This window comes from Muscardinus avellanarius (assembly GCF_963383645.1).
Source record: "Muscardinus avellanarius genome assembly, chromosome: 9".
Classification (NCBI taxonomy): domain Eukaryota; kingdom Metazoa; phylum Chordata; class Mammalia; order Rodentia; family Gliridae; genus Muscardinus; species Muscardinus avellanarius.
In genome coordinates this window covers 98426531-98443472 of record NC_137795.1, presented here as the reverse complement: position 1 = coordinate 98443472, position 16942 = coordinate 98426531, and the positions used below count along the sequence as shown (strand labels likewise).

At 45.3% G+C, this 16942-nt stretch overlaps 1 protein-coding gene across 1 annotated transcript in view; it reads left to right on the top strand.

Annotated features, from left to right (window-relative positions):
* Positions 1-3147: 3147 nt before the first annotated feature.
* The window catches only part of ZC3HAV1 (zinc finger CCCH-type containing, antiviral 1), a gene marked incomplete at both ends in the record, with an annotated part of 73686 nt that continues 59891 nt past the window's right edge, over positions 3148-16942 (top strand). Inside the window, one exon of the mRNA XM_080701242.1 lies at positions 3148-3455. Within this exon, the coding sequence (XP_080557368.1) occupies positions 3148-3455 (308 nt within the window). The remainder of the gene's footprint in view (positions 3456-16942) is intronic.

The following is a 16942-nucleotide window of genomic DNA, read 5'->3' as shown; positions in this document are numbered from 1 at the left end:
TTTGGTGGTACTGGGTACTGGGGGGACTGGGGGACTCAGAGTCTTTCTACCTCCGGGTTATACTCCCAGACCTATTCTTATTTTTTATATTTTATTTGGAAACAGGGTCTCACTAGGTTGCTGAGAGCCTCACTAAGTAGCTCAGGCTGCCTTCGAACCGGTGATCCTCCTGTCTCAGCCTCCCAAGCGCGGGGATTACAAGCGTGCGCCACCACGCCTGGCATCTTGGATCTTTGAATATTTAGAAAGTTTTTCTAAAAGACCGATATGAACTTCTTTTGCCTTAAGATATTTCTACACACTTTATATACCTTTCACTTAGGTTTGCCCTTGAGCTATTCTGGATTGTGTTTAAAAGTATAAAATTTCTTGGTCATTGTTAGGAGGTAGCGTACCCAGGTAATCCCAGTACTTGGGAGCCTGAGACAGTATGCTCACAGGTTGGTGACCAGCCTCCACAATTTAGTGAGACCCTGTTTCAAAATAAAGAATAAAAAATAGGGCTGGAGGTATAGATCAGAGGTTGAATGTCCTGGCTTCAATCTCACAGTGCTGAAAAAAAAAAAAAAAAAAAAAAGGAAATTTTGCCTCAGCCTCTTGAGGTCTTGCTTGAGTAAACAGCCCTTGAACTATTCTGAATTGTGATTAAAAAGGACAAGATTTCTTAGTCATATATGGCACTACAAATATGAACTTATTAAAGGATTTTCTTGCCACCTGGTAAAGGAACAATAATCAAGGATGCATTTTATGTAAATTTGGTATCATGGGCTGTGTTCACAAATTGATCTTTTGGGGGCTATTGCATTTTCCCCTCTCCCCTTTTTTTGGTAGCCTGTAGAATGAAGCACAGTATTTATTTATTTATTTATTTATTTATTTATTTATTTACTTATTTATTTGTGGTACTAGGGGTGGAACCCAGGGGCTTTCTACTTCCGGGCTGTACTCCCAGATCTATTTTATATTTTTTTTATTTGGAAACAGGGTCTCACTAAATTGCCGAGAGCCTCACTAAGTATCTGAGGCTGGCTTCGAGCCTGTGTGATCCTCCTGTCTCAGCCTCCCAAGCGCAGGATTACAAGCGCGCGCCACCACGCCCGGCTGAAGTACAGTTTTTATTGCATTTTCTACAAGTTAAAAAAAAAAAGTGTTAGAGACAGGCGTGGTGGCGCATGCTCGAAATGCCAGCATTCAGGAGGCTGAGACAGAAGGATCACAGGTTTGCAGCCAGCCTCAGCTATTAATGAGTCCTTTCGCAACTCAGTGAGACCCTGTTTTTAAGTAAAGAATTAAAAAATAGGGCTGGTGTTGCGGTGTACCCGCGCGAGACAAATCGTCCGATGCCAGTTAAGTTCGTAATGGTCACACTTTATTACAGGTTCGAACCTGCACCCAAGCGCATCTGTCTCAACAGAGTCGGCAAGGGCCCGATTCCAGCAAAAGGGTGCCTTATATACTCTTTTACAACTATTTTGCCAGTCATTCTTATTACATCTGCCTTAACATTCTTAACATTTATAACTTCCATATTTTATTTTAATTAATTTATTTTTTGCGGGTTTGGGGATGGAACCCAGAGGCATTCGACTTCCAAGCTACAGCCCCTGCCCTATTTTTTATTCTTTATTTTGAAACCGGGTCTCACTGAGTTCCAGAGGGCCTCACTAAGTAGCTGAGGCTGTCCTCGAACCGCGATCCTCCGGTCTCAGCCTCCCAAATGCTGAGATTACAAGCATGCGCCACCACGCCTGGCTCTTTACAACTTCCATATTTTAAAGCAGCTATGCAAAGCACACAGATGTTCCGGAAGACAGCAGGGGCACATGAGAGTGGGTCTCTTATCTAGGGTATGTTTCACCGGATACAAGTGTGGAGCTGGGTTAGGGCTGCTGCTTCCTTTATATCTCAGGTACCTTCTAGCAAAACTACTCCCACCTGGTGCCTGACTTTTTAAAAAACTTTATTTAAGATGGAGACAGGCTTTAAAATGGAGTCAATATTATTTAAGGCTGGGCTAAAACTCTCTAAAAACACTCTCTAAAAACACTCTCTAAAAACACTCTCTAAAAACACTCCAAATTATTAGTCACCCCATATTAATTCAAAACATCTGAACACATCTATACTATTAATTTAAACGAAAACCTAAGTATTTAATTAAAAAATGTAAATCACAACAGGGGGTGTAGCTCGGAGATACAATGCCCCTGGGTTCCATCGCCAGTACCCAGTACTGGAAAAAAAAAAAAGATAATTATGACAAACCAAAAATGGGTCAAAAGTGGCTCTTCATGAGAAGACAAAAAACAAAACATAAAAACCAAAACCAAAACCAAAAGGAGAGTTAATAATCACTTTTTTTTTTTTTTTGCAGTACTGGGGGATAGAACCCCGGAGCATTCTACTTCCAAGTTACACCTCCAGCCCTATTTTTTATTCTTTATTTAAAAAAAGGGTCTCACTGAGTTGCGAGGGCTGGGTGGCGTGGGAGAAAGCGCGCTCAGGTCCTAGCCTGGCACTTCGCGCTCGGGGTGGCCCGGGGCCGGGTTTTGGAAGCGCGCGGGCCCCCGATGGCACTGCGTGTTTGCCCAAGCAACTTCGCGGGACCGAGCGAGGCTGACATTATCTAAGCCAGGGCGCCTGGGTGAGGACTCGCTGACCGGGAGGGAGGCTGAGCTGGAGGAGGCGCCCCGAGGGTCATCTTTTTCCGGGGATGGGTGGGGCGCACGACTAGAGAGCCGCCAGGAGCGCCCCTCGCCCTTGGGGCTGGCTCCAACAGCCCTACCTGAGCCCCACGCGCCCCTCGCCCTTGGGGCTGGCTCCTAACAGCCCTACCTGAGCCCCACGACCACTCTTCCTTCCTCTTCTTTCGGAGGAAGCCTCGCGGGCCAGCGTGGAGAAGCCCCATCCTCGCGGGGCCGGGACAAGCCCGGGCGGGGCGGCGCCCTGCGCATCTGCCTCTGCGCTCGCTCCCTCCGCCCGCCGTCGGCGATTGCCGTCCTCGCCCCCAGCGAGCACTGCAGAGTTGGAAACCGAAACCGCCGGGCTCTGCGGACGGACGGCAGCGCCCGGGTCCGCCCCCGGAACACTCGTGAGTTTCGATTTTCCCGGAGCGCAGCCCAGTCCCGCGCCGCGGCCAGCGCCATGGCGGACCCCGAGGTCTGCTGCTTCATCACCAAGATCCTGTGCGCCCACGGGGGCCGCCTGCCGCTGGAGGAGCTGCTCGGCCAGATCGCGCTGTCCGAGGCGCAGCTGCTTCAGGTGCTGGAGGCGGCCGGGCCCGACCGCTTCGTGGTGCTGGAGACGGGCAGCAAGGCCGGGGTCACCCGCTCCGTGGTGGCCGCCACCCGAGCCCGGGTCTGCCGTCGCCAGTTCTGCACGGGGTCCTGCGAAAACCTGCACCTTTGCAAGCTCAACCTCGTGGGCCGGTGCCACTATTCGCAAACCGATAGGTGAGTGCGCCCCGAGGGAGGGGAGGCTTCCCAAGACCTGGGTAGTGCGCCACCGCACCTCCGAAGCCCACTCCTCCACCTGGGGGCTCCAGCTGCCTAACCGCCATCAGGGCCATCAGGACCGCACCTCCGAAGCCCACTCCTCCACCCGGGGGGCTCCAGCCGCCTAGCCTCCCGGCCCCTTCCTTCCAGCGCCCTCAGGTCTTACCTGGGATTTAGCCCAAGGCTATCGCCTGCTGAGAAGAGGCTCCACCGCTACCCTTTCCCTCTTTCCGCTGTCTCCTAAGAATCAAAGTGCTCCAGCCAGGGCCCAGGGAAGTTGGGGCTAGCTTTGGGGACGGAGGGAACCGCTTCTGCGCCCCTGGACCTCGAGTCTTTTCTTCTCTGCGCTTCTTGTCTCCGGGCCTGCTGCGGGCTTTCAGCACCCGGGCGATGCGCAGACCCCGAAGGCTCTCCACCGCGCGAGCTGCGGGGCCCCGCTCTGCCTCCAAGCCAAGCCGCCTGGGTCGAGGCCCTCATCTCCGCTTTTGTCCATCCGGCGCCAGGCCGCACTACCTGGCCAGAATGGTCTCGTCCACTACCCCTTCTTGGGACACTCTCCCAAGTCGGTTTGAAATAATATGGCTTACTTCTCAGGCGGCAGAATCTGTCTCCACTTGCCCTCTGCTTATTTTTATTTATTTAACAACTATATGTAGGTGTGCCTCAAGGTTTGGGTTAAGTCTTTAGATTTAGTTCTCTTCCAGTTCTTTCCCCAAGAGAGCTCTCTCCCTTGGGCCACATCTACCAAGATGGCTACCAGATATACTCAGAGCCAGGCCAGCTCCACAAAGCCAGGTTCCCTACCTGTCCCTGTTGGAGGAACAGCCGGGCCGAGTATCCTGCCCCCAAGGCCCGGTCTCCCGCCAGGCAGGCGCTGGCAACTTCCCCTCCATTTCATTTCCCTTAGTTCTGGGGATTGAGCCCAGAGGCGCTCTGCCCAGCCCCTTTTATTTTGAGTCAGGGTCTCACTGAGTTCCCCAGGCTGACCTGGAACTTGCTCTGCTCCGGCCTCCGCCTCCTCAGGAGCTGGGATTCCAGGCACCAGCAGCGCCCAGCTTCCCCAAGCCCTCTGACTGACCCTCGGTGTCAGGACCCCTTCCCCTCTCCTTTCTGAATGGACGCCTTGTTGAATTGTGGAAGGGTCGCTCTCTGGCCAGATCTTTCCCCTTGTCTTTTCTCTCCTTAACCCACTTCTGCTCAATTAGTTTTTCTTGATAGAGGACTGTTCATACTCTGCTGTCCCTAAAAACTACATGGTGCTCAGTGTCCCAACCAGTGGTCGTTAAAGCTTTGGTCATAGTAGCAAAGCAAACACAAAAACAAAACAAAACTTCTTTCACTCACCCTCGGGTAGATGGTAAAAAAAAAAAAAACATACAAAGGAGGAATATTTGAAATGGACAGAATAGATCAGACCCCCCCCCCCCAAATTATATGGGTTTAGAGCAAAACGGCCCTCTAAATTTTCAAAAAAAGTGGTCAAATATGTGCCTCCCCTATCTAAATATTTACTTAATGTGTTGTGAGGCAACACTTTGAAAGTCTGTTTCTGAGTTTCGGGGTAATTGTCTAGAGGGAGTCAGCTAAGTCACCAGCAAATGAAAACAATCTCACGGGGAGAGGAGGGAAGTGGGCAGCGGGCAGAAGAGGAAGGAACATTGTAGCGCTGTACTGAATAACAAGGCTGGAAGGCTTTGTGATCTTTTGTGATTTTTTTTTCCCTGTTCTTATCTGTTCTGTTATAAAAAGAAAGTATTTACCAGTTAGTGTCTTCTTTTAGTTTAAAAAATTTTTGTCTTTTCTATGGAGTTTTTCAACATATACTTGAAAATAGAGAGAATGATTAGCCTCACGAGGGTACCTATTAGGGTTTTTGTTTTTTTCTTTTGGGGCTCTGGGGATGAAATTCAGGGCATTCTACCTCCGAATTACACCCCCAGCCCTATTTTTTATTCTTTTTTATTTTATTTTATTTTATTTTTGCGACACTGGGGTTGGAACCCAGGGGCATTCTACCTCTGAGTTACACCTCCAGCCCTATTTTTTATTCTTTGTTTTGGAACAGGGTCTCACTAAGTTGCAGAGGGCCTCACTAAGTAGCTGAGGCTGGCCACGAACCCGTGATCCTCCTGTCTCAGCCTCCCAAGTACTGGGTTTGCAAGTGTGCACAACCATGCTTGGTTAGGTACCTATTACTTTGATTCAACTGTTTTCAAAATATGGCCAGTCTTGTTTCATTTATTGCCCTTTCTATCCCTGTCTGCAATTTCAATGTGTTCTATTATTGTGGTACTGGGTATTGAACCAGGGGCATTCAACCCCTGAGCTAAATCTCCAGCTCCCCCTTTTTTGAGGTACCTGGAATGAAACCCGGGACTTTGTACCTCCAGGCTACACTCCCAGCCCTATTTTTAAGTCTTTTTATTTGTTGATTGATTGATTTTTTTTTTTTTTTTGCGGTATTGAAGATGGAAATTGTGAAGGGCTTCGCTAAGTAGCTGAGGCCCTCTGCAAGCTGCGCTCCTCCTGGGATTACAAGCTTGTGCCACCTTGCCTGCTTTGTTGTGTTGCCTTTTGTTATTTTTGTTTTGTTTTGTTTTGTTTTGTTTTGGTGGTACTGGGGTTCCTGGAAGCCCTTCTACCTCCGGGCTACACTCCCAGACCTATTTTTACATTTTATTTGGAAACAGGGTCTCTTAAGCCAGCGCGGCTGGCTTCGAACCTGCGCGATCCTCCTGTCTCTGCCTCCCAAGTGCGGAGATTACAAGCGTGCGCCACCATCCCCAGCCCAGCCTTGTGTTGTGTTTTGAAATCGAGGCTCACTAAATTATTGAGCCTAGTCTGGAACATGCTGTCTTTGGTCTCAGCCTCCTACATACTGGGATTATAGGCCTCCCCTACTGTGCCCAGCCAAATGTGTTATTTTAAGTCAAATTGCAACATTTGCTTCATAATTACTTAAGTATCTCTAAGGGATAAGGATTATCTCATTAATATAATCACAGTAAAAATAGCTTTTATAAAAAGTTAATTTTATCATCTAATATCAGTTTGTATTCAAATTTCCTTGATCATATTATAAATCCCACTTTTATTTCCAGGAAAAAAGAAATTTATACAGGCATAATCCCTAATTCTTTTGAGATTGTTTTGATATGTTTGGAAGCTTTGTTTTAATTTATTGTACACATGGTTTGTTTGTTTGTTTGCCTTACTAGAGATTGAACCCAGAGGCATTCTACCTGTAAGTTACATCTCCAGGCTATTTTTCTTTTTTCTTTTTTTTTTTTTTTAGTGGTACTGTCTTTTTTTATTTTATATTTTTATTTGGAAACGTCTCCTAAACCAGCAAGGCTGGCTTTGAAACTTCACGATCCTTCTGTCTCCACCTCCCAAGCGCAGGGATTACAAGCGTGCGCCACCACGCCCGGCTATCCAGCCCTATTTTTTATTCTTTATTTTGAAATAGGGTCTCACTGAATTACAGAGGGACTAAGTAGCTAAGACTGGCAGCTCCTGCGATCCTCCTATCTCAGCCTCCCAAGTATTGCGATTACAAGCATGTGCCACCACACTACATCACAATCTTTCGGCCACATCAAAATCTTTCTAAACTCACAAAGTAGGTATGTAATCTGCATTAGCTGTGTTTTAAAAGACTGTAAGCTGGGCATGGTGTCACAGGCCTGTGAGCCCAGTATTTGGGAGGCTGAGACAGGAGGATTGCAGCCTCCTTGGCAATTAGTGAGACTCTCAGCAACCTAGTGAGACTCTGAAAACAAAAAATAAAAAGGACTAGAAGTGTAGCTCGGAGGTAGAATACCCCTAGGTTCAATCCCCCCCAAAAACCCCAACTTTTATATTGGGCTTAGTCTGTGCAAGTTTGTTCGTCCTGCCAAAAGAATTCATTAATATTTTAGTGTACTGATAAAATCTTTTTTTTTACATTTATTGAATTAACTATATTTGTTTGTTTATTTATTCTGTGGTACTGGGCATTATTTTATATATATATATATATATATATATATATATATATATATATATATATTTTTTTTTTTTTTTTTTTTTTTTTTTTTTTTGGTGGTACTGGGGTTCCTGGAAGCCCTTCTTCCTCCGGGCTACACTCCCAGACCTATTTTATATTTTTGAAACAGGGTCTCTTACACCAGCACGGCTGGCTTCGAACCTGCGCGATCCTCCTGTCTCCGCCTCCCAAGCGCAGGGATTACAAGCGTGCGCCACCACGCCCGGCTTATTTTTTATATTTTGAAACAGGTTCTTGCTAGGTTGATGAGAGTTTCATTACTTGCTGAAGCTATCCTTGAACCTGCAATCTTCCTGTCTCAGCCTCCCAAGTACTCGGATTGCAGGCATGCACCACCATGCCTGGCTGGATTATCTATATATTTTTTCTTTTTTGCTGTACTGAGGATAGAACCCTTGGGCATTCTACCTGTGAGCCATACCCCCAGCCTTATTTTTTATTTTTTATTTTGAAACAGAGTCTCACTGAGTTGCAAAGGGCCTCACTAAGTAGCTGAGGCTGTCTGCGAACCGCCATTCTCCTGTCTCAGCCTCCCGAATGCGGGGATTACATGCTCACTTGGGTTATCTATATTTTAAATTTCTTCTACATCATTACACATTTTTAATTCATTAATGTATGGAGTGTCCTAAAAGGGCCTCTGGGAGAATTTTTTTTTTCCCTTCAGAGCTTAGAAAACATGTTTGTTACTCAAGCATGTTTATTTTATTTTATTATTATTTTTGTTTGTGTGTATGTGAGGGGGGTACTCAGATGGAACCCAGATGCTTTCTATCTCCAGGCTACACTCCCAGACCTATTTTATACTTTATTTATTTATTTTTATTTATTTATTTTGGTGGTACTGGGGGTGAAACCCAGAGGCTTTCTACTTCTGGGCTATACTCCCAGACCTTTTTTATATTTATATTTTATTTGGAAACAGGGTCTCACTAAGTTGCTGAAAGCCTCCCTAAGTAGCTGAGGCTGGCTTCGAACCTGTGCAATCCTCCTGTCTCAGCCTCCCAAGCACGGGATTACAAGCGTGCGCCACCACGCCCGGCTTTATACTTTATTTTGAAACAGGGTCTCACTAAGTTGCTGAGAGCCTCACTAAGTAGCTGAGGCTGGCTTCGAACCTGTACGATCCTCCTGTCTCAGCCTCCCAAGCGCTGGGATTACAAGCGTGCGCCACCACACCCAGCTTATTTTTTTTTTAGATATATTTTCTCTTTAATAACATTTATAAAACTAAGACTTGACACTTGTCAGTGTATGGACTTTCTTTGTGGGTCGCCTAGTAACGAGGTCCGTTAACCTGTGAACATGTGTTGAGGTTAGCATTGGGTTCAGTGAACCGCGGTATCTGACAATTAGCATTCGCTTGATTTAGAACGTTTATAACATTTCCTTCGCAGCACTAAAGTGTGTAAGTAGGATTTCTCCGGTGGTCTAGTATGTCTTGTCTTTGGCAGTACATTGCACTATCCATTTTAGTTGACCACAGGGCATGTTTAAGTGCTGTATAATGACCTCTTTCAGCACAATCAGTGTGGATATGTCTGTTTGTTTTGCTGACATATAGCCCCACACACGAAGTTCAAATCCAGTTTCAAATCCAGTTTCGACACAAACAATAACTAGCGTTTACCAAACAAGTCATTAGGTTCCAGGCTCCATGATAAGCACGTTGGCGATGATGTCCAAGTCAGCCTTTACCATAACTCCTGAGGGTAGGTCTTAAAAGTCCCATCCAATGAAAGTTGGACATAGAGCTCTTAATAATTTATTGACGGCCACATGGCTTATATTTGGCAGAGTTGATACTAACTTATTTTTTTTTCAAGCGTGACTTGTGTCTAGCTGTTTATAGTGGCTGCCTAAGAGTGGTCGACTTGCTCTGTGGTTTCTGCCCATCTGTTTCCTGGGGCCTTTGCTGTTTCTATACCTTTGCCTTTCCCTTTGATCGATTGAACTTGGAGTGGGGTGCATAGATGGGAGGAAGAAGAGTTGACAGCTTCGTAAACTCAAAGAGAAAATACTGAAAAGACTGTAATGTGCAAGGAATAACCTAACAAGTTGGCGTGGTGGCGCACGCTTGTAATCTCAGCATTTGGGAGGCTGAGACAGGAGTGAGGCCCTCTGCAGCTCAGTGAGACCCCGTTTAAAAATAAAAAATAAAACCCGGCATGGTGGCGCACGCTTGTAATGCCGGCATTCAGGAGGCTGAGACCAGAGGGTCACGGTTCGCCGACAGCCTCCTACTTAGTGAGGCCCTCTGCAACTTAGTGAGACCCTGTTTCAAAATAAAGAATAAGAGACTTCCGGGAAGATGGCGACCGAGAAAAGCGGGGCTTAAGAGCCCCGCTAACAACCAATCTCCATTACCACAAAATCAGCGCCTTTCATAGCCAGAAAACACCATCACCAGAAAAACAAAAAAAATCACCAGGCTCCAGAGAGAAAGTGGACTGAGAACAGAGCTCAGAGCCACAGAGGAGATACACCGGCCTCACGCCCGAGGACGCGGCAGCAGCGCCATACTTCCGGCGGCAGCGGCGAGTTCACCGGACGGCTACAGCAAACCGAGGTGAGCCGCTGCGGAACAGCCAGGCGGGATCTTTCGGCGCAGGGAGCATCTAAAGCTCCCAGTGGCTGAGCTCAGCACATGCTGCAGGGACTCAGAGTGGAACTCAAAACCAGAGAAGAAAAAATACGTCAGCCTCACGGCCGAGGGCGTGGCAGTGGCGCCATATTGCCACCGGCGGCAGCAGCAGTGAATTCACCGAGTCCAGTACAGCTACATCTGCGTACTCAAGAACAGTGAGTCAAATTGCGGGCCACAAAGGAGAAATCCCAGTACTGTACTCCCTGGGACTTGACCCAGTGGGGGAGTGGCGGTGGCAGAGATATCACACCATAGGAGAACGCCAAACCTGGCACCCCCTATAGTCTAAAGCAGCCTCTGTCGACTCCCTGGGTCGGAGACTCTGTGATACAACCCAGTAAAGGAGTAGTGGGGTCAGAGATACTACAGACTCGAGATCCAGAGCACCTTAAGCGAAGTCATAGTGACCCAAGGGAAGAACCCAGAGAAGGCACAAACTTCTGAAATCATGGGAAAGAGGAATAACACTGGAGCAATGAATGCCCACAACCCCACAACATCAGAACCCGATAAAACAGAAAATCAGAGATTTCTAGAAGATCAAATCAGGAAAATAACTGTAGAAATAATAGAGGTGCTTCGAAAAGAATTCAGAGAGAGCCAAAAAGAGATAAAGGATGCAATTAATGAAGTAAAGGCCTCAATTCAAAGCATGAACAACCGATTAGACCACATGGAGAACAGAATCTCACTCTTAGAAGATGATCATTCCAAAAATGAACGCATAGTTTCTAATCTAGAAAAAAATATCCGACAGCAGGAATCTGACATTGAAGAAATATGGGCCCATCTTAAGAGAGCTAACCTAAGAATAATTGGAATAGAGGAGGGAAAAGAAAGTGAAACCAAAGGGATCAACAATCTCTTCAAGGAAGTAATAGCAGAAAATTTTCCAAACATAGAGCAAGAGGTTGATACACAGGTCCAGGAAACTTATAGAACTCCCTTTAGACAGGATCGGAGAAGAGGATCCCCACGCCACATAATTGTCAAAATGACCAATGTGGAAGCCAAGCAGAGAATCTTAAAGGCAACAAAAACAAAGGGCCAAGTGACATTCAGAGGCAAACCAATTAGAATCACTCCAGACTTCCCAAACCAAGTCATGAGAGCCAGAAGGGCTTGGAGTAACATATTCCAAACTCTGAAAGAAAACAACTTCCAGCCAAAAATTTCCTTGAGTGTCCATGGTAGGGAGGTTGGGTAACAGAACCCCAGTGGACCCTGAAGGACAGAGTACCTGTTCTGTATGCTTTTCTTTGCCAGCATGATGGTTCTGAGACTTGCCCCTAATCTATAGTGCGATATTTCTTTGTTACCTTCTGTCCTGGGTCCTAGACTGCACAGGTTTCAGTTCTGGTCTTTGTCTGGTTGTATCACTACCTACTTTTTGAGGACTGTGCTAAGATACTGTGTTCAGGCGGGCGTGGTGGCGCACGCTTGTAATCCCTGCGCTTGGGAGGCAGAGACAAGAGGATCGCGCATGCTGCCAGCTGCGCTGGCTTAAGAGACCCTGTTTCCAAATAAAAAAGTATAAAAATAGGTCTGGGAGTGTAGCCCGGAGGTAGAAGGGCTTCCAGGAACCCCAGTACCACCAAAAAAATAAAATAAAAAGTGTGTTCATCTCACACCTGGGGCCTCCACTCTGAGTCTACACCATGCTCTGCCTTCCTGGGTCTCTGGAGTTCTCAAGTCTGTGTCCAGGGCCCACGTGTAATTCTTCCCCTGACTCTTTCTATGGTGGGAGGAATTTGCTGTAACAGGCTGATCTGCCCATTGCCTCTGGGTGACGGCACTCACGGGAAGAGAAAGAGGTGGGCTGGAGCTGGGGGCACGGGCTGGCTTCTTCCACATGCTCTATTGTACCCCAAGACTGAGCAGCCCAAGAATTCTAAATTCAAACTTGGCCATCTGGTCATTATGGAAGTATGCTTGTTCTGGTAGGAAGCATGGATATGTTTTGTTTGACAGTTTCTTAGCTTGTTTTATGATTATTAAATATTTAGACATCTGTACAAAGGCTTCCAGGCCCCACAAATTTTAGAAAGGGACTTCTCTGATTCCTTGAAATGTTTAGATATTTTTATATGAATGTATACTATTCATTTATTTTTATTTTTGGTACTGGGGACAGAAGTCAGGGGCATTCTACCTCTGAGTATACTCCCGGCCCTATTTTTATTTTTTATTTGGAAATAGGTTCTCGCTAAGTTGCCAAGGCTGGCCAGGAACCTGTGATCCTACAGTCTCAGCTTCCCAAGTAGTGGGATTAGGGATGACAAGTGTGTGTCATCATGCTTGGCTTCAAAATTTATTTATCCATTTTCTTATTATTATAATTGAGATTGTTTTTTTTTGGGGGGGGTACTAGAGGTTGAACCCAGAGACATTGTACCTCTGAGCTATAAATAACCCCAGCCCTTTTTTTTTTTTTTAGTTTGAAACGGGGTCTTGCTAAGTTGCTAAGGCTGGGCCTGTGATCCTCCTATCTCCGTCTCCTAAGCATTGGACTTAGACTTAGGGGTGCAGGCCACCATGCCCGGCTTGGTGTACCTGTACAAGAGTTTCTCTGTGTATATAGTAGTGAAATTCCTATACTTAAGTTTTATGAGACAATAAATTACTTTGCATAGTGTGTTTTCCAGGTTGTTTCTCCACAGGATATGAATATTCCTTTGCTTCATAGTTTTGCCCAGTGGTATCATGAATTCGTGCCAGTACAAAGAATATGAATTATTTCTCAGTGCGGTTTTAATTCATCATATATTATGGGTATCTAGGCCTTTTAAGTCTTCTTGTGTTTTATTTATTTTTATTTTTGGTGGTACTGGGGTTCCTGGAAGCCCTTCTACCTCCGGGCTACACTCCCAGACCTATTTTTACATTTTTTTATATTTGGAAACAGGGTCTCCTAAGCCAGCGCGCGCGCCTGGCTTCGAACCTGCGCGATCCTCCTGTCTCTGCCTCCCAAGCGCGGGGATTACAAGCGTTCGCCACCACGCCCGGCTTCTTGTGTTTTAAATTTGTCTTACTTGATGTTTCTTATTTACATTTTATTTTATATTGTTTATCATCTTAGTGCCCGATTAATTTTTGTTGATAGTAGCTTATATTTTATTTGCTTATTACTGTTTTTAAAAATAGCAAAAACCATCTAAAAGGGAGTAATTCAGTGCCCATAAGCACATTTATGATGTTGTGTAATGATCACTGCTATCGAATTCCAGAACATTTTTATCACCCCCAAAAGAATCCCCACACCCACCAGGACTCAATCCTCAGCCTCCCTTTCTCCAGCTCCTGGCAACCTCTAGTCTACTCTGTCTCTATGGATTCCCTTATTCTGGACATTTCCTGTAAATACCATCATACGACATACGACCTCTTGGGCCTGCTTCTGCCACTAGGTATACCATATTCAGGGATCGCATTAGACTTATGCATGTGACATGTTACTTGTGTGGGAGTGTTTACCCCCGAGGAGTCTTCCTGGAAATTCTTTCCAGTACTAATTAGTGCTTTGGCCATGGAATCCTTTTGCCAGGCTGGTGGTGTAGATACAGGCTATCTTCTGCAAGAGCATGACACAGTGGGTGCACCCTGTAAAAATCATTTGGGGGGGTCTCTGTTTTCAGATTTGCTTCATTTCTTCATTTTAATGTGATTACATTTGACTGTCAATGTCCACTCCGTTCTGCAGAATTCCAGCTAAGCTAAGCAGCTCCGTATTAGAAGGGACACTGGGAACCATGATAGAATCTTAAGTTGTGACGAATCAGCCTCTGATAGCAAAATACTTTCTACTTTTTACTTAGTACAGAGATGGCAAAAATAGCATTTAAAACAACTATAAATTTGTTTTTCTTGTAGAAAATAGGTCTTACTTACTGTTCCTGGCCCAATTTACTTCTAAACTGTAATCTTTTTTATTTTTTTGGTGTGGTCCTAGGGATGGAACCTAGGGGAACTCTATCACTGAGCTATATCTGATTAATAAAGATGCGTCGGGTCCCATTGGCACACAGATACATGCAGGAGTCCATTATAGGTGGTATGGATACCTTTATTCATGGGGAGTCGGTCGCCAACTCCCGCGGGCCGGCAGGGGCTAGTGGGGGAGAGCTAGTGGGGGAGAGCGCACCTCTCTGTCTCTATCGGGCTTCTCTCAAATCGAGGGCGTGGCCTCCTCTGGGAATCACAGGGCCCCGCCCCCTGCGGGGCAGCGGCTCAACCTTTCAATATCCCCAACCCTTTTTTTTTTTTTTTTTTGAGACACTGTCTTATAAAGTTGCTCAGGCTGGCCTCTTTAATTTTCGCTCCTCCTGCCTTAGCTTCTTGAGTCCTGGACTGCCAGGCTGGAATCTGTGCTTTTTATCTACAAGCTATTTTGGAATAGCTGAGGCCCCAAGATAAGTGTGGGAAAGGAGTAAAAGATTCTAGAAAGACCTGTATTTCAGGCCCAATAAGAAATCAGAAATTAGCTTAACCAAGTCGAAGCAGGGTTGCTGAATTCAGGTGGGAGAAGAGAAGTTGAGACCCATTTTATGACCTTTTAGCTGTTTTCTACACAGATTATTTATTTATATTTTTAATGCTGGAAATTGGACCAAGGGCATTCTATCTCCGAGCTACATCCCCAGCCCTCTTTTATTTTTTTAGGTTGAAACTGGTCTCATTAAATTGCTGAAGCTGGCTTCAAACCTGTGATTCTCCTGTCTCAGCCTCCTAAGTATTGGGATTACAGACATGTGCCACCATATCCTGCTGGAAAAGAGAATTTAGTATGTATCAGACCAGCTCCTGGCATGAGGTTAGGAGAGCTCATCTAGGGAAGTCATTTCCAAACATCTTGACTCCTTGCTCTTGTCAGGAGGAAACATTTTGAGCGTGTTCGATCTCTTGCTATCCTTGGGGAAACTGGTTCCAGAACCTGCTCAGATGCTCAGTTTTCTTACACAGAATGGCATAGTATTTGCATATGACTTGCATACATTTTCCTGTATACTTTAAGTCATCTGTAGATTACATGTCACCTAGCACAATGTGTTGTTTAAGAAGTTATAACAGCAGTATTTTTCAGAAAATAATGACGAGCCAGGTATGGTAGCTCATGCCTGTAATCCCAGGATTTGAGAGGCTGAGACTGGAGGATCACAGGTTTAAGTCCACTCTTAGCCACCTAGAGACCCTCGGCAGCTCAAAGTAAAAAAATAAAGTAAGGCTGGGGGAGTAGCTCAGAGGAGAACGCCTCTGGATTCAGTCCTCAGCACCACAAGAAAGAAAGAAAGAAAGAAAGAGAGAAAGAAAGGAAGAAAGAAGGGAGGGAGGGAGGGAATAATGATGAAAGTAAGAGTATGTACTTATTCAGTAGAGAGTTGTTTTTTGTTTTGTTTTGTTTCGTTTTTTTTTGGTGGTACTGGGGTTCCTGGAAGCCCTTCTACCTCCGGGCTACACTCCTAGACCTATTTTATATATTTTTTATTTGGAAACAGGGTCTCTTACGCCAGCGAGGTTGGCTCTGAAGCCTCCCAAGTATGGGGATTATAAGCGTGCGCCACCATGCCCGGCTCAGTAGAGAGTTTTAAAAAATTATTGCCCATATACTTTCGGTTGAGTTCACAGTTGTGAAACCTGTGTAAACAGAGCTGACTACCCCTAATATGTGAACATTTATTTAAAATTATATGATATATAACTCTTAACTATGATATACAACTCTTAACTTACATGTTAAATGACTACTAATTTTTTCCTTAAATTTTTTTTTTTTTTTTTTTTTTTTTGTGGTACTGGGGGTGGAACCCAGAGGCTTTCTACCTCCGGGCTATCCTCCCAGACCTATTTTATATTTTATTTGGAAACAGGGTCTCACTAAGTTGCTGAGAGCCTCACTAAGTAGCTGAGGCTGGCTTCCAACCTGTGCAATCCTCCTGTCTCAGCCTCCCAAGAGCGGGGATTACAAGCGTGCGCCACCACGCCCGGCTTCCTTAAAATGTCTAAAAATCAGCTTTACCAAGGTATGATTTACATAAACCAAATATACTTAATTAACATACAGTGTAGTCTGACAAATGGATATACCCATATAACCAAAACCAGAATGAAGACTCGGAATGTTTTTTGTTTTGTTTTGATTTTTGTTTGTTTGCTTTTTTGGTGGTACTGGGATTGGAACCCAGGGGCTTTCTATCTCCGGGCTATACTCCCAGACCTATTTTATACTTTATTTGGAAACAGGGTCTCACTAGGTGAGGCTGGCTTGGAACTCTTGTGATGCTCCTGTCTCATCTTCCCAAGCGCGGGGATTATAAGTGTGGCCAACCACACCCGGCTGCAATACAGAATGTTTTTTGTTAGCGCTAAAATTTTGTTTTGTTGTGCCCCTCCTCAGTTATTGTGTTAATCCCACAGTCTTTCAGTCCAGGCAGCAATTTTCTGCTTTCTTAGATGGAAAAACAATCAAACCAACATAAAGAGTTCTAGCATTTTCTCCCACATCCCAGTGGATTGTTTTGGGTGGTCTCTGCAGTATAATTACTCAGTTTTAGATCTGTTGTAGTATGTTGTAAAGATTTAAAAAAAAAACAGGCATGGTAGCACACAGCCTATAATTGTACGGGAGGCTGAGACAGGCAGGTCATAGGTTCAAAGCTAGCCCCGGCAATTTAGTAAAATGCTGTTTCAAAATAAAAAATAAAAAGGGATGATGATGTAGCCCAGAGGCAGAATGCTTCTGGGTTCCAGCCCTAG